Source organism: Salarias fasciatus (assembly GCF_902148845.1).
Source record: "Salarias fasciatus chromosome 7 unlocalized genomic scaffold, fSalaFa1.1 super_scaffold_4, whole genome shotgun sequence".
Classification (NCBI taxonomy): Eukaryota; Metazoa; Chordata; class Actinopteri; order Blenniiformes; family Blenniidae; genus Salarias; species Salarias fasciatus.
In genome coordinates this window covers 20,485,231-20,509,298 of record NW_021941229.1, presented here as the reverse complement: position 1 = coordinate 20,509,298, position 24,068 = coordinate 20,485,231, and the positions used below count along the sequence as shown (strand labels likewise).

At 41.5% G+C, this 24,068-nt stretch overlaps 2 protein-coding genes across 4 annotated transcripts in view; both read left to right on the top strand.

The window, feature by feature from the left end:
• The first annotated feature begins 141 nt into the window (after positions 1-141).
• On the top strand, positions 142-11,042 carry nln (neurolysin (metallopeptidase M3 family)). The gene is made up of 13 exons (XM_030085201.1): positions 142-200; positions 690-937; positions 2,006-2,154; positions 2,593-2,697; positions 3,861-3,963; positions 4,043-4,203; positions 5,700-5,835; positions 7,486-7,852; positions 8,773-8,974; positions 9,064-9,250; positions 9,331-9,459; positions 9,548-9,684; positions 9,782-11,042. Exons 1-13 carry the CDS (start codon positions 160-162, stop codon positions 9,932-9,934), a joined length of 2,118 nt encoding a protein of 705 aa, XP_029941061.1. The 5' UTR covers positions 142-159; the 3' UTR covers positions 9,935-11,042.
• A 1,685-nt stretch (positions 11,043-12,727) lies between these two features.
• erbin (erbb2 interacting protein) overlaps positions 12,728-24,068 on the top strand; it is a 59,777-nt gene continuing 48,436 nt past the window's right edge. Inside the window, exon 1 of one of the 3 annotated variants that reach the window (XM_030084660.1) lies at positions 12,728-13,415. The gene's annotated coding sequence lies outside the window, so the exon portion shown is untranslated. The remainder of the gene's footprint in view (positions 13,416-24,068) is intronic. The other 2 variants (XM_030084659.1, XM_030084662.1) reach the window with 2 other exon arrangements.

Genomic DNA, 24,068 nt, shown 5'->3' with positions numbered 1-24,068 from the left:
AGAGAGGGAGAGGGAGGGTGAGGTAGTTTCTTCTTCTGCTGCTGCTGCTGCTGTTGTTCTGACCGGACTGAGTTCTAGTAAGAAGGGAGGAAACTGAAGTGTTTTTGTTTTTTTTTTCTCGTGTGTGTTTTTGGGGAAACGCATGAAAACAACAGCGGCATGTGCGCGCTCAGAGTTGCATTGTGCCAAACGCTTTGCAGGTACGGGTCAAAGCCCTCAGCTCAAACATCTGCTGAGTGTTTTGTTTGTTTGTTTGTTTTACTCTGCAGATATCTAACGGTGTTCGTGCATCACACGCTCCCGCTGAATTAACATCTGCCCAGTATTCTGTTTACGAGCGCACCTGTTAATCGCGGAAAGTGTTATAAAATCATCGTGCTCCGGCGGCGCTTCTAAAAAAAAAAAAAGCCTCCGAGATAGTTTGTGGGTTTTGGCTCCCTCGCAAATATGCCACGCTTTTACGAACGTTTTTGGAAAGCTTTCCGCCGCCGCCTCGTGAAACTGTACCCTGATGTGACACGAGAGGAGCTGGGAAAGGTAAAAGGTCAACGCTTAGCATGGAAAAAATGCACAGCGCCTCCCAGGCATGACCTTGCAGAATTTACTGCTTGTGTTGGTTCCACCTGTTACTGCTGCTGGGCGCTTTATTATTCTCCATTTACTGTCTCTCTTTTTTTTCTTCTTCTCAGGGTCTCCAAACCTGTAAAAATGACAATCACGAGCGGCCTGCTGATATCTGCCAGGGAGTGCTCCCAGGCAGGACACAAGAGGAACACCCAGAGGTGGGATCTGTGTCCTGAGGACATCAAGGCAGCCACGGACAGCTTGATAGCCAGGGTGCAGAAGGTCTACGATGACATTGGATCTCTAAGTATAGAAAACGTGTCTGTTGAAAACACCCTGCGAGCTTTGGCCCATGCCAAGTTGGATTATGCCTGTAAGTCTGCTTTCTTCTGCTTGTCATTATTAAATAATAACAAACTGCGCCACAGTGCCCCACCATTCAGAAGGATATCTTTTGGGACATGTTTGAATTTCACTCAACTACAGACAATATAAAGCGCCAGAGGTGGAGGTTTGGGGTGGACTTGGGGGGCCTGCTGTCACCTGCAGCTGCCTGAAGCTCAAATCTGGAGAGTGGGGGTCGATCGTTTGGTGATGAGAGCAAACTTAGGGATCACCAAAAATGGTGTTGACTTGACTTACATGACATTAGAAACTTGGGTTGTCTGTATCCAATCGCCTGAGCAGCTCCTGACCGGACTTTACTTCAAATCAACACATTACAAGTGGCATCATAGGCATTAAACATATGTATAAATATTTCTGATGTATCAGCAGAAAAGTTAATGCTATGCTGATTTTTTTTCATTTCAGTGCAACAAAGGATTTTTCTTATTCTTTCTTATATTACTACCCTTTTATAATATTTCATTCATCTAAATCAAAATGAAATCAGAAACTCTGAGGGCAGAGCATTTCAGATCTTTTCTGAGGCCCGTGGTTGAATGCATGGCGTTATTTAATTCACTGTGATTGCTGAAATCATTCATCGATTATTGGATCTTCTATTTTCAAGTCACCCATTGCACTAACAGCTGCAGGTAGCTGAAGTGCATTCCAGGTTACTCTGTGTAAAGGATGTATCCTGAAGAGGTCGCCAGGCCCTCAGAGAAAACATTCAATCTCTCACAACTGCAGGTAGTTTAAGAGCAGCAGTTAACCTGACAAGCATTTTGTTGATTTGTGGGAGGAAGCACCCGGAGAAAACTTAGCACAGAACGTCCGTGATTTGTCATCAAACATGAAAACCACTGTACTGCAAAAAAAGTGTAGAAAAAAAAAAACACTTCACACATGACATTACCATGTGAGAGAAAATGGCAAATTCCTTCTTTGTAAAAATTCCTTGACGACATTTTGGTCCTTTCATGTTTTGATAAACTATATCCTAATCAGCTGTGTCCAAATGTGTGTCCGTGCCTTGTTTCTCCTGCTCGCTCAGCATCGCGCCACGTCCTCGACTTCCCCCAGTTCGTGTGTCCCTCTAAGGAAGTCCGCTCTGCGAGCACGGAGGCCGACAAGAAGCTGTCGGAGTTCGACGTGGAGCTCAGCATGCGGGGGGACGTCTTCGAGCGGCTCCGGGCCTTGCAGGTTCACTCCGTGTCACGCCTCCTCACATATCCACGGATATTAAAAACTCCAGTTTGCTAAGATAATAATGTGTTAGAGTAACCCCCCGTCGTTAAGGAGTTATGTGTGAGGTGCGGCTGCATTTATCGGGGTCACTGTGTCAGTGAAAACATATTTTCACATTTGATGCCCCCCTCGGGTCGACAGATGATAGATCCACCAGCACCGAGGCGTTTTATATTAAGATCAAGGATATTGTGCCCTCATCTGACCCCATGACTGGTTTCTATTTAGCTGGAGTAAGAAATTTAATCCCGTCTAATGAGCGTGACGCCGTTCAACGTGATATTTCAAACAGTGCAGCATAAATAGGTTCATAAATTTAGCCGAGAGACCTGGGTAGTAAATAAGTTTGTTTTTTGGAGGTTTTATTTTTACCGTGTGTTTATATTTTGACAGGCAAAGCCTCAGAACAGCCTTTTGCCTGAAGAAAAGAGGTTTTTAGACCGACTCGTCTTGCTCGGCCAGAGGAAAGGACTGCACCTGTCCAAAGACACACAAGAGGTACAATGTTTAGACTTTGTCTCAAAAAAAAACATCTAAAAGAAAAACACGATAAGGAACTGGTGGAAAATGAGTTCAGATTTATGAAAACAAACACAAAGCAGTTACATGTTGCAGAAAGTGAGGATGTGATGACGATTATGAGTTGATTGTTTTAAAAATATTGGAATTTTTTTTGTCATTACTGCAATTAGAAGCTTTTTAGTTAGAGACGCGTGTTGCTTGTGATGTCTTACTTTCCAAATCAATTCAACTTTATTTAAGGACGTCTTAATATTGTGCACACACAGTTGTAAATTTGCAGCGTCGTTATGACACATTAACTGAGCTGTCAGCACTGTGGGGGTCAACCTAACGACTGATTAAGTTCAGCTGGAGTTAAACTTCATGCATGGGTTCCAGGAAGATGCTCTTTATTCTGAATTTTACACGTTAGAAGGGACACGAACAGCATTGTAAACAGTGTTAATCCAGGTACTGTGGATACTGGTCAGGGACCAGTGGCTCTAATCCACATCTCTTAGATGGAGATTTGTTAACACTAAAACTCTGCTGCTCTGCACAACAAGCCCACTGAAACTTAAGTCATTGCAGCTGCATCAGTAACTCACAATGGTATAATAATTGGTTTATAATTAGTTACTGCAAAAACGAATAAAAGCAACCACTGGTCACATGCTGGACATGTGTTGAGGAGAGATTGTGAATATATTGGAGAAAGGGCGTAGTGAGGACACGGAGATGGTTCGTGCTTCCCTGAATGGAGCAGCGGTAAAACAAAGATTGCAGTAATCGTCCAGATCACAGGCGCTACGTCCCACAGTCCTTTATGTCGCAGACTGTCTTCCTTCTCCAGCACACCTGATTAGAGCTTATCAGACCTTTGCAGAGCTTGCTTTCGACACATTCGTCATATAAGACTGTGGATCCAGGATCAGGATTCAGCAGCTCTGCTCCAGATAAAATATATATTACTGTTCTCTCAGGGTCTCAGGACTTGTAGGAAAAGGGAGTTAATAGGATCTTAATAGACTGCTTTACTTTTTTAAATCCCTCCTTTTGGTCTTGGGATTTAATATGTAATTTTTTTTCTGCTAATGTTACATAATGGGGATTAGATTTTCTCTCGTGACTCTGCTGCTGTGTCCTTTTTCTCTCCCAAGGAAATAAAAAGAACTTCAAAGCTCATCAGCGAACTCTCCATAGAGTTTAACCAGAATCTGAACGAGGACAACACATATCTGACGTTCTCTGAGCGGGAGCTGGGTAAGCTCGTCTGCAACAAACTGCGCGCCGCCGTGACTGCACTTCGGTTATTTTCACTGCCTGCTCTCTTCCCGATAAGGTGGGCTGGCTGATAGCTATCTCAACAGCCTGGAAAAGACCGAGGAGGGCCGGTTTAAAGTGACACTGGAATATCCCCACTACTACCCCCTGATGAAGAGGTGTCACAACCCTGAAACCCGGAGGAAGATGGAAGCAGCTTTTCACAGCAGGTGTAAAGAGGTAACTGGAGTGGTGATCATGAGTGTGTGTGTGTGTGTGTGTGTGTGTGTGTGTCCCATGCTGCACCGGCCACCAGTCACGTTCCCGGTTGCACAACATCCACCCATCCATCCATTTTCTGCCGCTTGTCCTTTTCTGGAGCCAATCCCAGCTACTTGAGGCGAGGGCGGGGTGTACGCCCTGGGCTGGTCGCCAGTCTGCCGCAGGGCCGACACATATGGACAGACAACCATTCATGCTCACATTCACACCGAGGGGCAATGTAGGGTCACTAATTAACCTAACATGCATGTTTTTGGACTGTGGGAGGAAGCCGGAGTAACTGAATTGAACCCACACACATACACACACACACACGGGGAGAACATGCAAACTCCACACAGAAAGGCCTCGAGACCCGGCCGGTATTTGAACCCAGGACCTTCTTGCTGAAGGTCGCACAACAGTTAATGCAAATACCTGCAGCCTTATCTTGAAAGACAACGCTGGTATGTGCAAGAAGTGTGATTTATGGGAGGAATATTTAATCCTCTGTGTCTCTGATATGATTCTCATGTGGCATTTTAGAGGAAACTGGATTTTCACTGTGTGATTATTACTTTATACCTTTTAATCCAAGAGGATTGTCAGTGAGTTTTGTGGGTTAATTTCATTTGGATCAGCCTGAGTGTCGACTGAGTGTCTGTCTCTGTGTTTGGACTGTTGTAGACTGGGCTTTCTTTGAACATTTTTGATTAAAGCAGGACTGAATAAGTTTAAAATGCAATATTCTTTATCTTTTGTTGTGCCTTTTCCACCTCCATCGTATTTTAATTTCATGTTTTTGAAAAGTTGAAGGTTTTTCTTGATTTGCATTGAAGCTCATGATTATGGGATGCTGGCGTGTAAACCACAGATCTGAAATATGAGTGAGTGAGGACATTACTCTACAGTGATCTATTGCCGAATCATTTTCATCAATCATTTGTCCAGTGGCTAAACAAATGAACAAAGAACCAAGTGACAGCATAGCTGACTGACCTGAACTTTAATGCTGCGGCGTCTTTAAGAGGAAGCGTTGCAGTCGTCTGCAGTGACTCCCGCTCCTCACTGCAGTAACGAAGTGCCACATCCCGCCGCCGGCTGGTTAAGTGCTCACAGTATCTGTAGCATGAAATCAGATTAATGTCTGTTAATGACACGACAGTAAAAGGACGATTATCAGCTGTGGGTTTGCAGCGCTGCAAATAGATCCCCCCCCCCAGTTAGTGTTGCAGTTGTGGCTGAGAAGTTTCGGCGATTATGTTGAAATTCATGACAGGCTGTTAACTTTGGAACGACATTCAGACATACTTCTCAGTTTTCTATACCGATCTCTTGAATAATTCTCACCTCACAGAACCGAAGGCACACACAAGCGGGGCTGTTGCATGATAAGAGTTTTGTTAAGATTTGGAGAAGGCATTCTTTCACTCACTAATTTGCATAGCTACTGTATTTCTTTGTTTTTTTTCCAGGTAAACACAGCCATCCTCGAACAGCTGATCCAACTAAGAGCAAAGGTCGCAGACCTCCTGGGTTACAGTAATCATGCCAACTATGTGCTGGGGATCAACATGGCAAAAAATGCAAGCAATGTGTCTGACTTTCTCGGTACGACCCCCACCCCTGTGGCACACACACGCACACACACACACACACACACACACATGCAAACATGCTGTTATTTAAGACACACACTATCTGGTAACGGCTTCGGCGGTGGAAAATAAATTTTGCTGGGCAGGAAAGTGGAAGCAGAGAAACGACGCGCTCCATACCGCCAGCACGCGGAATGCGGTGTGTGTTTCACTACATGACACTCATATGTTGTGTAACATGCTGTGATTTACGGCCCATGAAGGCAGGGGGATGAGTATTAGAAAGCAAAGAGGAGCTATAAATTTTAGTATCCCAGATCGGAGCACCTTTCACACATTATTGGAATACGTTGAGCGGAAACTGGAGGCCTGGTCTATAGGTACGCTCTGGTGGCCTGGAGGTTAGAGAAGCAGAATTGGAAGTTGTAAGACCTTTGACCCCCGCTGCTCTCCAGGCAGCACGCTGCTCCAGCCCACATCCTAACATGATTAACTGTCAATAGGAAGGAGTGTGGAGCAATGAAGTCCACTGTCTGTCTTTCTTATTTATTTTTCTACAACAGATTTCGGTTGCAGGCTGATTCTCATGTTTTTAGAAGTCATCTAGAGAAGAATTACTGAGCTGACGATATGAGAACCATCGGTGTGTGAGGGAAAGTTAGATATTTTGTTTCCAAAGCAATTTTTTTTTTCTTGTAAATCATTTGGGAAATTTTAAATTTTAAGGTTTTTTTTTTATGTTAAAGAAAAATCATTTTACTCCACAATCTCATTTGCCTTCCTTTTGTCATGTCAAGATACGTGTTCACAAGAATTATTTTATTTTTCAATAATATTTGGCAAAAAAAATTCTTTTGTCAACATTTCGCTCCATTTTTTCACATCTTGTTTTTTGTTGCCCGCATTAACTCATTATTATTTTTTCCTAATTTTACTTTTATACTAACATTTATTACATTTTGTGATATTCTCACGAGGATTTCGGTGAAATTTGCCGTTATTCTAATATTTTCCTTTGTTTATTTGATATACTGAATTTCTTGATGTTTTGTTTTGAATCTTAGCATTTGAATTAATTCTCACTGGTGTATTTTATAAATTATTAATAAATAAAATTCAGTTTCAGTTATTAATAATTCTTCATCATCCACATTTCCTAGCTAACTCTTTATTTCATTCTTAATGTTCAGACATATTTGCAAATTGTTTTTTAAATTTGTTTTCAATTGCAATATTTGAGTCAGTTTTTCTTTATTATTCAAATTTTGTTTTTAAGGTTTTCTTCCACTTTCAACAGCTTTAATTGTTTCTAAATTGTTATTGTTATATTATTGTAAATTTTTACAATCAACTTCAGTTTAAAATATGTTTGGATTTACTATCAACTTTGTTGTTTTTCTTAAATTTGATAAATTTACTTTATTTTTTTTATTTTTTGTCTTCACAGTAGACTTCATCAATGAAAATGCATTTTTACAATTTTAATTAATATTCAGTAGTTCAGCTTAAGTCTCAGCGATTTACCTTTATCTGCCAACATTTTTCATAAATAAATTTTTAATTTCAAAAATCAAAATTTATATCTTGATTTTTTTTTCTTTTTTTATGAGGACTCTAATGATCCAGTTTAACAAGCAAATCTTTGTTTTGTTCATCTCCACAGATAAGTTTCACGAAAGTCTGAAGCCGGTTGGGATGAAGGAGAGGAAATACATCCTGGCGCTGAAGAAGAGGGAGTGCCTGATGAGGGGCCTCCACTTCGATGGGAAGATCAACGCCTGGGATTTGTCCTACTACATGAACCAGGTGGAGCAGTGCAAGTTCGCCGTCAACAAGGACAAACTGATCGAGTACTTCCCGCTGGACGTGGTGACGGAGGGGCTGTTCGGCATTTACCAGGACCTGCTGGGCCTCACCTTCGCCGAGGTGCAGCACGCGCACGTCTGGCACGAGCACGTCAAGCTCTATTCGGCCTGCGACTCGGAGACGGGCGAGGAGATCGGACAGTTTTACATGGATTTGCATCCAAGGTAGAGAGTCCGTTGCTGTTTTTGTAAAGAGTAGAAAACTAGTAAAACCCGTCGAACAGCTGCTCATTTGACTGAAGGAAACTCAAAAGTCAAACTATTCCTTCAGTTCTTAGATTTTACTTAAGTACAAACTACTTAAAAAAAATACTTGAAATATCAGTTAGTAGCTGGATTGGATGTTGTGTTGCATCTTCAATAGCAGGCTTTTAATCCATATGTCATTATTGTTCATTCATTATTTATAAGGTTTGGTCTTATGGTGCATCATTAAGAATTGATGTTCTTCATACAGCTTCACTGATGCCTTTTTTTTGAGTGTCTATATTGTGTGTCTGAATTCTCTGAAAGTTTCCACTTTTGCAGCCGAAAGTTTGAAATTTGCCAACATTCAGAGGTTTCTTTTTCCCCAGCTGGAGCAAAGAACTTTCCCATCTTCGATAATAATACAGTCGTTTTTTCTATTAATAAAGATAATACGGTAATGTGGAAAATATTTTTCCAACATCTCTTGTGTAGCGGTGACTGAACGATTTGTGTTGGCAGAGAGAAGCCAATAAAATCTAATTTATGTGTTGTGACTTTATAGCTGTTAGCCAGTTATTTATTTGATTTAATTTAATGATGCAGCACTTTTCTTAATGTTGACAACAATAAAGAAAAGATTATAAAGTCAAAAGGTTCAAATCAAATGAACAACAATGATGGAAAGAAGTTAAAAGATGGAACATTTACATTTTTTAAAAGCTTTCATGAAAAATAATCCATAATACATGTGACTGTAATTATATCTATGACAGAAGCATGGCTGGTATTCAGGCCCTGTGCTGTGATGTTACTTTTTCTCATATTTAAGCATAAAGACTTGTTAATGTGTTGCTCATTCCATCATGAGACTTCACACTTCTGCATGGTTTCACCAGGGAGGGAAAATACGGCCATGCGGCCTGTTTCGGGCTCCAGCCCGGCTGCAGAGGCCCTGATGGGAACCGCAGGCTTCCCGTAGCGGCCATGGTGGCGAATTTCACCAAACCCAGGAAAGGCTGGCCCTCCCTGCTCCAGCACCACGAGGTGGAGACCTACTTCCATGAGTTTGGTCACGTGATGCATGAGATCTGCTCCAAGGTAAAACGTCCTGCGAGCCGTCCGCCGCTCACGCCGAAGCGTGGCGATACGTTAATAACCAGGATCGTTTGGTTCTGCGCCTCTGTCAGACCACGTTTTCAGAGTTCAGCGGGACCCAGGTGGAGACGGACTTCGTGGAAGTGCCGTCCCAGATGCTGGAGAACTGGGTCTGGGAGAAGGAGCCTCTGAGGAGGATGTCACGCCACTACAAAGACGGCACGTCCATCCCGGACCAGCTGCTGGACAAGCTGATCGCCTCCAGAGTGGCCAACACCGGTCAGCCAGACGCTTTCCTTCCCACTGCCGTGCAGTCTTTCCTGAGCTCCAGCTGACGTGCGGCCTCGTTCCTCCTCCAGGTCTGATGAACCTGCGTCAGGTCGTCCTCAGCAAAGTGGACCAGTCGCTTCACAGCAGCTCCTGCGCCGACACTGCGGAGGTGTTCGCCAAACACTGCCAGGAGATCCTGGGTGTTCCTGCCACACCAGGTCAGTCACTGGAACTCTACCCTCACAACACAGAGGATGAATGACTCCATTTGAATTTGATATATTTATAGTTTGTTAATGTCTGCAGGTACTAATATGACGGCCAGTTTCAGCCACCTGGCCGGAGGGTACGACGGTCAGTACTACAGCTATCTGTGGAGCGAGGTCTACTCCATGGACATTTTCTTCAGCCGTTTTAAAAAAGAAGGCATCATGAATCCAGAGGTCGGCCCGCTAACGTTTCCTTAAACTTCAAGGCAGTTATTTGCCTTTCTTTTTCTTTTAATTCTGCTTTTATCCCTGCACGTATGGCTTGATCCAGGTTGGAAAAGAGTACAGGAGAGTGATCCTGGAAGCCGGGGGCTCCCTGGACGGAACGGACATGCTGAGGAGCTTCCTGGGACGGGCGCCGCGTCAGGACGCCTTCTTCCAGTGCAAAGGACTCATCGGCTCACGGGACACGCAAACGGCTTAATTCCTCTTGACTTTTAAAGAATCAAAGAAGGGATTTTTCTGAACTGTCAGCAGAACAATGCTTTTGTTTAATGTGTTCATCTCATGGTGACTTTTTTCAGCATGGCAGACCTTTTTCTTTTTTTTTTTTTCTTGGCTCATCTCAGCACAGCAGAAAGCAGAGGTGTGTCTAATAACATTAACCACAGCACTTCTCTGTTAAGTGTCCCCCCAAGACTGTTTGACAGTCAGCCAGGCGGCACAAAGACCCGTTTTAAACCACATCCTGACTCGTCAGACCAGGAGAATCCATGTGGTTAATGACGACCGTGTCCCAAGAAAACCATGAAAATCTGCATGAAAGCAGCACCGTGAAAAAACTCACCTGAAAGGAATGCCGTCTGGACTTTTTTTTTTTTTTTTCTGCTGTTAGAAGCTAAAATCAGCCCTGAAGCTGGTCCAGTTTGGCACAATCTGATGTTTATTTTATTATTTATGTGTTGTTGTTTTTTTTACTGTGACATAGATAAGAGTTTCCTTCAGATTTCTGAGCATTATTGTCTTATTTCATTATCCCTCAAGGTTTGGACAGATAATCTGTTAAAGACCACTTAAAGTTGCACAATGTGATTCATTCACTGAAAAGGAAAAAAAAATCCACTGTTCTTCAGTAACTGTTCTATGTGACGGAATTATGACACTATTTAGAAAAACGTATTTTCTGTGCAACCATGTTTTCAAATTATGAGCCATATTTATTTTGTGCTAATCTCTAAGAAAATAAACATACTTGAAAATTCTGAAATAATCATATTAATTCAAGAAATTAGAGAAACTTTGTTTTTGCATTAAACTTTTCTTTAATTTTTGGAAGCTTATGTAATTCTGAAAAAAAAAAGACATTTTAACATGAAAATAATTGTTATCTTACTGGTTTTGAACATTTTCCACTTTAAGTACATATCTGTAAGTCTATATTGATTATTAGTGCCAAGAAAACAAATGTTTTGCTTATATGAAGTATTTCACTGTTCATTTGTATATTATCAGAAGGATAGGTGGAAAATGATTTTCACATTTGTATTTTATTCTATCGTAACTTATAAACAACTTCTGATTTTTTTTTAATAAAGAGAGCAAATGACTTTATTGCAACTTTATTTCTCCTTTCTTTCTTATGTATTTTATATCTCAGAATCAGAATAGCTTATTGCCCCATATATTATTTATTTATTTACATGTATAACACCTGAAGTGTCTGTTTTGGGTGAAATCACGCTCGAGATGAGACTATTTAAAATTTCCTTTATCTTTTCCAGAAACTTTAATGCATGTTGTGCATGTTGTAACCAAGATGCATTTGTGGGATGCGCAGCACAGATCTGAGTATGTGGAATGAAGAGATGTGTAAACCAAAGAGCTTTTCTCGTTTGGTGGATTAAAATCTGAAGAAAGTAGACACAAACAGTTTCATTTAGCAACAGGAACCGAAGAACCAGACACAGTCACAATAGACAGGTAACTACACTATTTTTGTACAAAGCTTATTCAGTGGATCATTGTAGCTGTTTTCATCTACATTTCTGTAATTTAGAAAGTTATCTGAACATTTAAAGACAAGTTGTTATGGTTTTTTTATACAATTACATCCTGGTTGAAGTTTGAGCTCGGGTTCTTCCTGTCCTCGGCTTCTTTTCAGGTGCACCTTTTTCCTTCAACATGTGTTTGAGGCTAATTAGTTTCTAAATTGCCAGTAATTGTGAATATATGATGAAATGGTGGAACCAGGTTGTAGGTTCAGTTCCAACACCCTTGCAACCCTGTGCAAGATATTGTAAATCTGTGTGAAAATGGCTGTTTTGGATGATGATGATGATTATTATTACAATTTTGTTATTATTGAACTCCCTCACACACATATCAAAGCTGTTATGTAGGCCTAGTTCCTTTCTTATTTAGCTTTGTTTTCTTTTGTAGCCCATTAAAATAATCGTTTTTGTGAAATTTAAGTGATGGAAAACTTCATTAAAAAGTTATTACGTATGTTAGAAGAAGCAGAGGCGGAAAGAGGAAAAAAGTCACTAAAAAAGAAAAGTTACACTAACAAGGGAAATTTGTTTTGGGGGAAAAAAAACTTTTGCACTAGCAGACAGAAACTAGTAATATTTGTTCAGCATACATGTAGAAGAGTTTGTTGAATGAAGGAAAACATCGCCAAGTAGTGTTTGCAGTTAATTATACAACATTTTGAACTAAAAAGCACATTTTTCCAAAAACAAGAGAAGGAAATTGTATTTTTAATGCACCATTCAGACACATGATTTACAAGGACATCAAGGAAATACATTCAAACAATAAGATTAAGAATCTGATGAGAAACATTTAAACAAAGTGATTAAGAAAGGCATGAAAACAGGAATAAATAAAGTAAGCGCTTTATTAAGCTTTATAATGAAGAACGGGAATGAGATTCCTGAAATCAACAGTTATTATTCGTCTACAACAAGATAATCTGTTGAACTCAGTGAACTTAATTGGAAAACATCCACAAAACAACAATCATATGTTGGAGAAAACGTGATCTTAAAAGTTATATTTGCAGCAGAGGGCGCCACAAGATCACCATCGGACGGGTTGTAAATACAACATGTTGTGTGTACATGTCATGAAGTTGTTTTTTCCAGGTGTTTGCCGTGTGTGTGTGTGTGTGTGAAAGAGAGTGTGTGTGTTTTGTGGCGAGGAGAAAGGGGAAACGCGGTCAAACGCGTGGATCGGGACAGATAGCGGGGGACTCGCAGACTGTCTGGGGGAGATAGCGAGAGCAGCATCGTCCTCATCCTCCTCACGGGGGCTCGGTGTGAAGCTGGAGAGAGGAGACTTGTGGCAGATCTCCTCCTCCTCTCCTCCTCCTCCTCCTCCTCCTCCTCAGACTCACTCAGAGGTCGCACAGACCAGACTCGTCCATGTAGCTGGGTCGAGCCCACTCCAAGCTGATGATCCAGGACGCGGAGATAATGAGTGAAAACATCTGGGTGCGGCGCGTTACACAGGAAAAGGTTTCGCTCTCTGCCGGAGGTCGTTTCTTTCTTTTTCTATTTCCTTGCTGAATGTCGTGGACATATTGGATTTTTTTTTAATGTTTTCCGTGTCATTAAGATGAGGGTCGTGTCCTGATTGTCTCCACCTTTTGTTTACTTTTTATTTTATTTTATTTTATTTTTTTTAAATGTGGTACTTTGTTTTAATGGTGTGAAAACAAGGTGGAAGGGCAGCTTTGATCAACTTGAGGACGATAATGTGCGCACTGGGCCAACTCGGAGTCTCTGTTCTGTGAAGTGGGCAGCGTTAGCTCCCGTGCTAACATTAGCCGAACCCGATTGAACTGCCAAGTTAAAAGCTCTTCGGCGGATGCCCGCCCCTCGAAACATTTTTCCTGGAGATAGTTTCACCCCGGCCGTAACCTGGACGTCGCTACGTGAGTCGCCGGCTCGACGTTAATTCAGGTAAGTGTGTCTTTTGTGTGTGTAAGTTGCTGCTTGTTGTCCGTGAGGGGCCCCATTTAACATGCTAACGTTTCTGCTAGCCGCACCGCGGAGGTCCCATTCTGATGCCGAGGCTCCACTTTCAAACATTTACCAGACGATTTAAACTGTGAAATCACCTCGTCTGAGCCTTTTATGATCCGTCCCAGTTTATTAATGCCCGAAAAGCTCAAAAATAAGTGAGGGTTTTGCTCTGATTGTGGAGGTTTTAGACATCAACAGCTGCACACAGCTGCAGCTTCTTTGCGACGATGGCTCGGTTTGTTTTATTCGATGATCACAAATCGTGTAAATTCGAATAATGCACACCTAAAACTGTGAATCGGTCTGTCTTCGGTGCCATCCCCGGTGTTTGTCAGGAACCTAACAGCTGCAGTGCAACAGCAGCTGCAGCAGCAGCCTCCTCTTTTGTTGCGGAGCACCTTCAGAGATTATACACTCCACATATCGGCGTTTTCGTTTTCTCACCACTTCACTAATCTGATTACCATCCGCACTTAACCGACCGTAATTTAATCCTGTTAAGACGTGAGACAGATTAAGAACTAATCTCACGGGTCTGATTTTTGGGAATTTCTGTCGTTTCCCTCCATGTCAGACTGAATGGTAGTCATCTTTTGGAAAATGTTGGAATGACTCAAACATTCAAATCAACTTGAGTCACATGTGTTCTGCTAATGTCAGTGTTATTATATGCTTAGATTGTTAAGCATTGGTGTATTTATGTCTTTCTGTGGATAATCTGATGATGCACAGTAAACTTGACCCTGCTGAACTAAGCCTGGGATGTCCTCCAGACTCCAGACCAGCACTGTTTCTGCTACCTTTAATCCAAACCCTTGGATCATCTCAGTGAAGGGACAGTGTATCTGTGCTGTGATAAAATGTAAACAAAGACTTGTACCTGTCTGCAACCACTTGTCATTGTTCCAGGCTCATAATCTGTGAGGTCTGATAGCAGTGTGTTTGTAGTTTATCACACAGGTATTTACAACAGTATTGATGAAGGGTTTCCCACAGTCCAGCCCTGTCGTTTCGACAGTGTTTAAAGCTTTCGTCATATGAATGAATGACTGTCTCACTCCACTGATAACGTTTCCACTGAGGTACTGAAAGCCAGTCTTGGCATTTACCTTTTCCTTGTAGGATCATTTACAGCTTATCTAGACTTGAAGATACGGTTTTCTTAGACAAAAGCTCTCTATTACCCTGCTCTTTTCCCACAGTGGTGCCACTACTGTAATGTCATTGCTCTTATCTGACTGTTTGTTTGTTTTTTTGTACCACAAGGAAACATCTCTAGCAACAGCATGATAGTCATGTTTCCATATCTTTTATTTCTTCCCTCCATTGTGATTCTGTTCCTTAGTCATATTTAAAGTTGCACAATCAAACCTTTTAAGACATATCTGAAAGCCTTTATCACTGTAAACAGCCCAGAACAATGTCGTCCGGCAGTTTCTATCAGCCTGCATTCACTCTGTGTTGAAAGCCTAATGAAATGGCATCTAATGTAGTTCCTGTTGAAACCGGAGACAGCGAGTGCTCATCCTGAACCGTAAGCCAATACAATGCCATAATGGGGCTGGGAAAGGGAGGATTTCTTTAATAAACAACAGTTGGGCTCTATTTTTACTTTGTGTTTGGGCTCATACCAAGATCTGTGTTTGTTTGAGTATCGATGCAGTTATCAGTGATCTTTACTTGATAAGGAAGCTTTCTTCTAACTCTTTGGGGATGGTGTGATCAAACTAGTACACATTTCCTGCTCAGCAAATTAAACCACGATCTGATTCATATGCTTTTAATTTGCCCCTGTTATGAGTGGGAGAGAGAAATATGCCAGTCAACCGAACACGTTGAGTGACTAAACACTCATGTGACATTGTTGATGAGTTGGAGGTGATTCAGTGCAGCGATAGCAAATCAACCTGTGAGATTTTTTTTCAGTTGAGGTAATGAATGAGCCGATATTTCCTGTGCCAGTTTCCACCATCTGAATGTGCCAAAATCTGTGTTGTCTCCCTGTTACGAAGCTGCTGGCAGGTGATTTAGGCCTTTCATGTTTCCTGTTGGCAGAGTGAATAATAAGGAAGTGATTTGGGTCTGAATTTCCACATTATCGTCATTGTAGGCCAAGGCGTCTTTTGATTTCTTTGCTTTCTTTGATTCCTTGCGACGTGCTTGTTTTCCAGTTTACGTAAATTGTGTACATGCAGTGATTGTCCCAGTTCACAGTTTGATGATGACGATCTTCTCTTCAAAGCAGCTTGTTTTGTGTTTTATTGTATTCTATGCTGATTGTCCCTGTCGAGAAGTGGCGTCAAGCTCACGTTCAGCTAAATTTAATGTGACTTGGTCATCACCAGTAAGATGATTGTATCGTACCGTAGAACTACTTCAATTTCCCACACTGTTCTGAAAATATTCACATTTATTGCAGTTGTTGCAAAATGTATTATAAACACTTAAAAAGTGCAAACAAAATGTTTTTTTCCCCCACAGTGACTTTGAGCTGCTCAGTTTGTGCAGCCTTCAGTCTGTTTCAGCCTCACTGTGTGAATTATTGTAAGTTTTGTGTTTGTAGTAGGACAGTGTAACAACAGACAAATTACAAGTCACTTTTAATGAAAAATTGCAGTGAACATTTTCTCTTATTATCACACTGTGCACAATGATCTCGCAGGCAGGATCGAAGCCACTTGTGGACTGGATTTGACCCACAGGCCACGTGTTTGACATCCCTGCTTTGGAGTAGGGAATTCACAGGCAAACATTAACATTGCTGAGTTACCCCCTCAGTTTCAAACAGTCCGCTGATATTTTATCGCCAGAATTGTTAGTAGCTAGAGATAGTGATACAGAGAATATTTGCATGAATAATATATAAACTTTAAATTGCACCTTCAGAAAATTAAAACGTGAAACAAAGATAATTAAACCTACAAATCTTCTATTTAAATTCCCTTATTATAAAATACACAGCCTCATCTTTGTGAAGTTGTATTGTTCATTCATTTAGTTTTATGCTAACACCACAAATAAATTATCAACATGTGGAAACCAGTGAGTCACAGCAGAGGGAGGGAATTTTTTTTTGTTGTGCTGAGAATAGTGTCACACAGACGTGTAAAATTAACAGTGATAATGTTGTGTTATTTAAGCTGGTGGATAGGAGTTGTTGATGTCCATCAGTCATATTACCTGCTCTTCCTTCAGCACAGATTATGGCTTCAGGATCAGGATGCATGAACCAGAGTTATTCTAACAAGCGTGTGTTTTGAGAGAACGAGAAAGCAAGAAATAGCTGCACAGGGAGAACATGCAAATGCAACATGGAAAGGCCCCACAGGTCATTTAGATCAAATTAGACTAGAGCAAGGAGTCTTGTGAACAGTGTGAGTCACTGAAGCATGTGCATATAGTATCTAATGTGATTAATGCGATCTACGTGACGTAGACGCTCGTACAGTCATTAAGTTTCCAGCGCGTGTGTGTGTGTGTGTGTGTGTGTGTGTGTGTATATGACACATCCGCTTTACTCTTTCTTACAGTAGGAGAAGAAGAAGGAACATGGAGTTGACATTTCCTGCCAAACTCAGTGACAGAGCTCCACTCTCCAAACACTGTCTGTTTAATCTGATGCAACATATTTGTTTAAGCGATTAGTGAAACGCAACGTCGGTACATGTGCTCCGACTGGTTTGGTTGCACAGTTGTCTGATGTGTTGTTTCTTCTATTAGCCTTTGGGCCTCTTCTTGAGCTTTCCATAATCCCTCTGGATCCTCAACAGAGCACTGCGATACTGCAAAATGCGAGGCTTTCCAGAAATGCCTGTCCTGCTCTTTCTTTAAGGCATGTGAAAGCTTGCAGTAAAAAGAAAAACCCAAAAACAAATGGTTTTATCTCATGCTCCAGTATCAGTTTCTGATGATGTAAGTGCGGTCACGTGGCACAGGAAGGACTTCATATTGTTCAACCACCTTAGGATCACCATTTGTGGTCATATTATTTTTATGGCCTTGAAGATTGAAGGACGGAGAGCGAGACGACATTCATCTTGATTATGGGGTCTGTCCGTGTGTTCGGTTGTGGCTTCTAGATCTGAACCGCTGTCAGAATGCCGCTTGATTTCTGTGTATTGTTTCCTGTGAAAAGGCTTTAAATTAGAGAAGCGTGTCCCAGATTTGATGCACATTTTTAGCATCCATTCACAATGTACACGACTCAGTCCTTTTGGCTCTGACGCCGGGTTGGTGCAGAGGAGATACCGGCAGTGTCGTTAGTGACGTAAAACGAGGAAATGTCTTCCAATGCAATGAGTCATCCAACATTTGACACAATTTTACAGGACGATAGGAATCTTAATTTAATTTTATTATTGTACCAACAGACAGATCAGCAAACTGGGGAAATGTAGTTTCCTGAACTCGTGAGCTTACGTTGCGCTCTTGGGGGATCCACAGACGGCTGTTGTGGTCCTGCGACCAAAGATAGCCCGAGATGATCTTCTGACATGGTCAGAAATGTACGGACGGCTGTCTCGCTATGTCTTGGTGTCACTGCTGCCACAACCTACTGCTGCTGGACAGCAAATCCATCCCAGTGATGCTGGGGCGAAAACACAAAAGTGTTCTTGCATGCAGATGAATGCTACAAAAAAAGAAACTCCCAACAGTTAACTTCAATCATTTAATTATTTTTGAAGTACCCTAATGATGAGCCTGGATGACGACCTTGTTTTTCTTGCATAAACTGACTCAGTGGAGGTTGAAATCTTGTCCATGAGATTCAGGTTTCTCAGTGGAGCAGGTAAATTCATGAGACTACTAAAACCACCCGTCTGCTGGAGGCTTTCAAGCTGAATTTTTCTCTGCGGCTCAGTATTGTCCCTCCCTTCGCAACGGCAGACTAACCGAAGCAGCTCAGCTAACACGACGCGGAGCAGGTTATATTGGGACTAGGGATGTCCCGCAAAGATATTTATAATTTATGGCAACTTTTCAGCCCAGCTGACCAACTCAGACCTTGTGAAAAAAGCACGGACACTCTCCCGACGGCTCCCGAAGACGCTCATTCGGTATGTTTTCAAACACACGGCTGCCATTATTTCGTGTGATTCAAAGTGAAAGTAGTGGCTTCACCTGTTTCCTGAGGTATTTTGTCACCAGACCTGTGCCGTTGAGTTCAATCCGGAGGAAGACGGCAGCAGCTTCTTACGTACCGTTTAGCTTGTCATAACGATAAATCAGCCAGATACACAATATAGAGTGCATGTTTATGGATTTTCTTTCTTGGTCTGTTGCCCACTGGTTGTTAAAGCTGGCTTAACAAATAGCCAGTGCTATACATTAAATGTCTGCGCATATCAATATTGAATGAAGAGCCTATTAAGTGCAGCGTAGACATTTCAGAGAAGAGATGGATGGCTTGTGGGCAGGCTTTGAGAGTCTTGTATCTGGACTTATTATTTGCAGAGAAGTGTAAATTTGCATAGCGCTTCACATGCTGGCGAATCAGTTTGAAACGCATGTGTGCATTCGGCTTCCCCCTTATGATTCCTCTGCCTGCGTGACCCAGTTAGAGACTGTCTGTCTCTGCCTCGTTCAGTCTATCAGCTGATACGATCACAAAGACGATTCTGTCACCAGCGTCTCATGCCAAAGTAAGACGCGTCAAAGAAAAACAAAAGTTATTGGTGGTCTGAAAATTTGCCACTTAACAGAGGAAATTATGCAATGGAACAGTTTCGAAAGGGTTTTGTTTACTGAATGGGAAAGAGGAAAAAAAAAAGGCTCTTAGAAGTAAACCCTGCAAGAAATGGTCTGTTGCAACCGCAGCTCCAGATAAGCTCGGTATCTCCGCTATAAGCTACCTCCATACTGTAAAGCCAAACTGGCTGTGTGCGCTCGAGGCTGTTCAGTGCATTGTTGTCAGGCTGTCTACACACGATAAGGGCTCCAGCGTTTGGAGTCAAACAGTAGAGCCAGCGTCATTCTCGTGTGTGTGATGTTTGAGACAGCCAAGAAATTAACACCGAAGGAAAACGTAATATCAGAGGTCATGTCATCCCCTGACGCACATTTCAGATGTGGGAAAGACATGTCATGTTTGCTGAGTTATGTGGCTCAGTCGTTCATCACAGACCTGTCAACCCACTAATCCTAACCACACTGGGTTGCTCAGTCACGTCACCGCAACGTCATCGGAACACCGCCGCTACTGTTGTGGATAGAACCATGCCCGCTACAGGGGAAAAAAATAGATTGTGTCTAAAATGCAGTAGAAATTTAGCTGAACCGGCAGTGCGCAGAGAGACGAGGGAGCTTCTGCAGGTCCGTGGAGACCCAAACACGCCAATGCATCAAGTCCAACTGAAACTAAAGTGGCAGCAACAAGGGATTATTGTCTCCGTCAGTAACTTGGGCAAATGTTTGACGTCCCAGCCACAGATTCCCTCCACTTCTGCACTCCACCGGTCTGACGAATTTTTGCGGTGCGCCTCGGCAATGCCACCTTTGCAGTGGCATCGTATGGCCATCTGTCAAATTCTACCGCATTACAGGCTTTGACCTGTTTGATGAATTAGCCTAACAAGAAAGTTTCAGTGTAAAAAAAGTGGGATTACAAATACAGTCATACATAAAAGAGTATTTTATTCTTGTGTGAAACGTGGCTTCAAAATGGCTTTCTTCACACTGCAGTGAGATGATTCAGGTATGCGATGTTAAGACTGGATTTTATGTACCGCTGCGAAAAGCACAATGAATTTCCTCATGAGGTTTGGGAATGTGATTGTTGCTCACCGCAGTCTGCTTCATCCATATTCATCAGTTCAGCTTCTGCTGCGGAAAATGTTGCCAAAACATTGTTTTTATTCTCTTTCTATGACAATATATTTAGGAGTGTGCAATATGGCATACTTTATTGATGAGGGAGTGAAGTAAATACCCATATATGCAATGTTTTCTTCAGCAATCCTCTCCAGTCTTGAATTTTGCTGTTTTTGTATATCCTCTTCATAGCCCTCTCTTAAATCCTATTTCTTTGTTAATCCCTCAATGGCTTGAATAAATAATGCCTTATTAAAATAGCATACAGAAGATAATATGTAGCCTCATGACAATCTATTGTATTTATCTCATCAAAGAGTTTTCCAGCTTGTGCATAGACCTCAAGTGACTGTTGAGGATCACATATTTCTATCTGCTTGGTATTCAGAGTAATGCACACTTTCATTGCCCAGATTATTCTCGTACCGTCTCTGGCGCTCAAGTTTTGTAGCTGCTTCCATCAGATGTACTTAAAATATAGTCAACATAAAAATAACACCAGCTGAATTTGTTTCCACGTACTGAAAATACACTAAAAGACCCTCAAGGAGAGGTTATGGCGCATTTTATGCCGTAAATACATCATAGAAATATGTAGGAATGAATTGACTGTCAGTTAATGAAATCATCCTCCACATTGCAACTCAGTGAAATATTTGGCGAGTGTCCCATCTGATGTCTTCTCGAAGTTTTAATAAAGCTTTATGAGTGTGCATGGGCAAAGGAGAAGGGTCGAAACCGCAAAGCGGCTTCATGTTGGTTTCTCAATCACTGCAGCGTGCTGGGATTTAAACAGGCGCAGTCCAGTCAGCGGCTGGTTTACTGACCCCAATACGCCGTGTCCTGCCTGTGCTGAACTGCCTGTGCTGTCAAGTGACCCAAAGTAAAACCTGGTTCATGTTTTGTTTACTATTTATGCCACATGCAAATTATCCCCATTCTCATTTTAATCGAAAAGCATCTCCTTGCAGTCAATGAAACAAACACACCTCAAACTGCATTCTGCAAATGTGCGATGTTACTTTTCTGTGTTTGATCTTTTTTTATTTATTTATTTTTTTTAACATTTGACAGTAGTCTCGGAGCGGGTGAAGTCAGATTTTAGTTTTTAAGTTCATTGTAAATCTAAAAGAGAGGAAAGACTGTCCAAGACGAGATGCCGAGGAAACAGCATTGCAAATTGTGAATTAGACTCGTAATGAAAATTAATGACATTATTACCATGGCAAGCACACAGCAATCAGCGTCTCTTCTGAATGAACAGACAGTCGCTTTGCACTCTCTGGGTTTAATCATGCAGTTAGGTTGCTAAATATCTGTCCTGTATATGTTCTTGATATATTTTTCTCACATGAGGCCCGTTGAGGAAGTCTGAAAGGAGCTGGAAACACCACAAGTTTTGTATTTAATGCTTTGTATTTAATATTTTATTCGCACTAAAACGTCAGAGTAGAATAGAGTCAGTTTTGTTGTGAAATCCATAATTGATTGTTTGCTAAACATGTTTCCATTGTGTTGCTAATGAGTCGTGATGTCTGTGATTGTGGTTGTACGCAAAACGATAAATATGTTATTTATCTTATCACAATGCTGTGAACAAGGGAAACCCGGCATAGTATAAAAACCACGCTTCCATTTCTGAATGCATATAAGCTGTAAATATTTGGTGCTCATGCAGCCAGAATGTTTGGTTTTGCAGCGGTTTTCCTGGATTATATTGATGAAATTCAGCAAGTGAGGTATTCTCAATAAGGCAGAATCCTTTCATCCATGTTACACACCTTGATGGATGGATGATAGTAGGCTTATCTGTCCCTTTTTTTAATCCAGATCAATGGCTGTTTGTATGTTAGGTATAAATGACTGATGTTACTGATGTGATTAGACAAAAATCTGTATGTGGTGATATTTTTCTTCTTGATTTGAGTTTGTTAGAATTAAAAATTCCAGTACATCTTCTCATTTACCGATTGTAAATTCACTGCAATGTGTGACGTATCCCTATATTGTTGCCAATAAACAGTCTTTGTATTCTCTCCAAAAAAACACCAACACAATGCAAATAAAAGAGGAAAAATAAAACTGCAGTGCATCATCACTCATATTCGTCTTGCCCCATGTTGATGAGGCGGGGTGCCATCGACCAGATAACATGGAGGACGAAGCCACTGCAGAGCTGAGCAAAAAAAAGAAACAGTCCTTCATGACATGCCAAGCCATCTTTCATACTCCCAAATGATGCAATTTGTTTTTCAACAAATGTACATCCAAGTGACTGAGAGCCAGCTTCTCGCTTTGTAGTGCTGCATGGAGACGTTGGCATGCGTCATGTTTTTCAGATGGCTTTTTGTTATTAATCGTGCACTGATATATTCCTGATCGCCTTCGAGCCTAAAACCTTACATTCAAACAAACATATCAGAAATAATAATGCCAGTATAATCCATTTAAACCTAATGCAATGCTTATTTGATGCTCGTCTTGACAGCAAGTTTGTAATTGAGGTAAATTCAAAAAACTATATTGAGTGGTCGTATCAGTATTTTAGAGAATTCTTTAAATAATAATAAAAAAAGGTTACTCCAATAGATTTAATTACACAATGGGTTGTGTGTAAATGGCTAAAGGTGACGGTGTGTGTGTGTGTGTGTGTGTGTGTGCGTGCTCGTGTTGAATGACTTCCTTATTGGCAGGGCTCATATAAACAAGGCTCAGGTGATTTCCTTCAGTCTTCTGCTTTTGATTTCACCGACAAGCTGTGAAGACAGGATGGATTTTCTGAATGTAGGACAAGAAGGAGGCTCAAAAAAGAGGAAAAGGAAAACGTTGTACCACCCCCTCCGTTCCCCAACACCCCCTGATCTGAAACCGACGCCTCTCTTTCGTTATCCCACTGTGCGACGGAGGCAACTTTTGTTTGGCACCTCTTGGTATCCCAGATAGATGTGATGAGGATAAAGGCACCCCGGAGGAAGTGGAGCAGAAAGTAATGAGTGTCAGTGCAGCCCAATGTGTTTGCAGCTGATTGGGAGACGCCATGAATAAGTCAAAAAATTTTCTTCCTTCCCCAGCTTTGTCGTCGTCCCCCTCTCCCTCCCTCCCTTTGCAGCTCTGTAGCTCTATTGTGCTCGACGAGGATAGCGGAGGGATAATCCTATCTTTTAGCAGGCTCAGTTTGTCTCAGATCAGCTGGCAAAGCTAATGCTTTTCCAGACATGCACGGACAATACTGTTGTTTTGTACTCTGACCTGAGAAGCAAGATCATGTTGCATTACCTCTGGTTAACGTTCTTTTTTTTAATGAAAAACTGGATTACCTTCATAAAATCATTCCATATGTGTCCTACTCTTAGTAGACTAAAAACACTTTTTCAGATTCCTGTTGATTTATTATTATTTATTTACATTTCTGTCATTAGCGCTGTGTAAGATGTGCTGCATTAAGAGAAAAGACATTCATTCTATCCGTGCTTGATGTGTGTCCGAAGGCGGGTCTCACATGGCAGGGCTTTTCTATTTCAGTATACCCTTAATAAGTTAATAAATTCCACCTCTATTCAGCAGCCCTGTGTAGTTACAGAAATATCTGCTGACCAATCAGTTTTTCCTCAGTCGAACGCAGTGAACATTAGCCTCCACAGCTGCAGAGCTCTAACAAGCACAAGTTAACGCCACGGCAGAGAGAAGAGGTTCTCTTGACCCAAATTTGACTACTTAACATGCACCGTGAAACACAGAGCTTTTTAACAAACCTAATCACTTCGGATTTTGGCAGTTTTC

Excerpts from the sequence above, each read along its gene's own strand:
- nln (XM_030085201.1), top strand. The coding sequence starts at position 160 with ATGTGCGCGCTCAGAGTTGCATTGTGCCAAACGCTTTGCAG. Across the intron at positions 201-689 it reads TTGTGCCAAACGCTTTGCAG|GGTCTCCAAACCTGTAAAAA; the intron begins GTACGGGTCAAA and ends TCTTCTTCTCAG. Across the intron at positions 4,204-5,699 it reads TTCACAGCAGGTGTAAAGAG|GTAAACACAGCCATCCTCGA; the intron begins GTAACTGGAGTG and ends TTTTTTTTCCAG.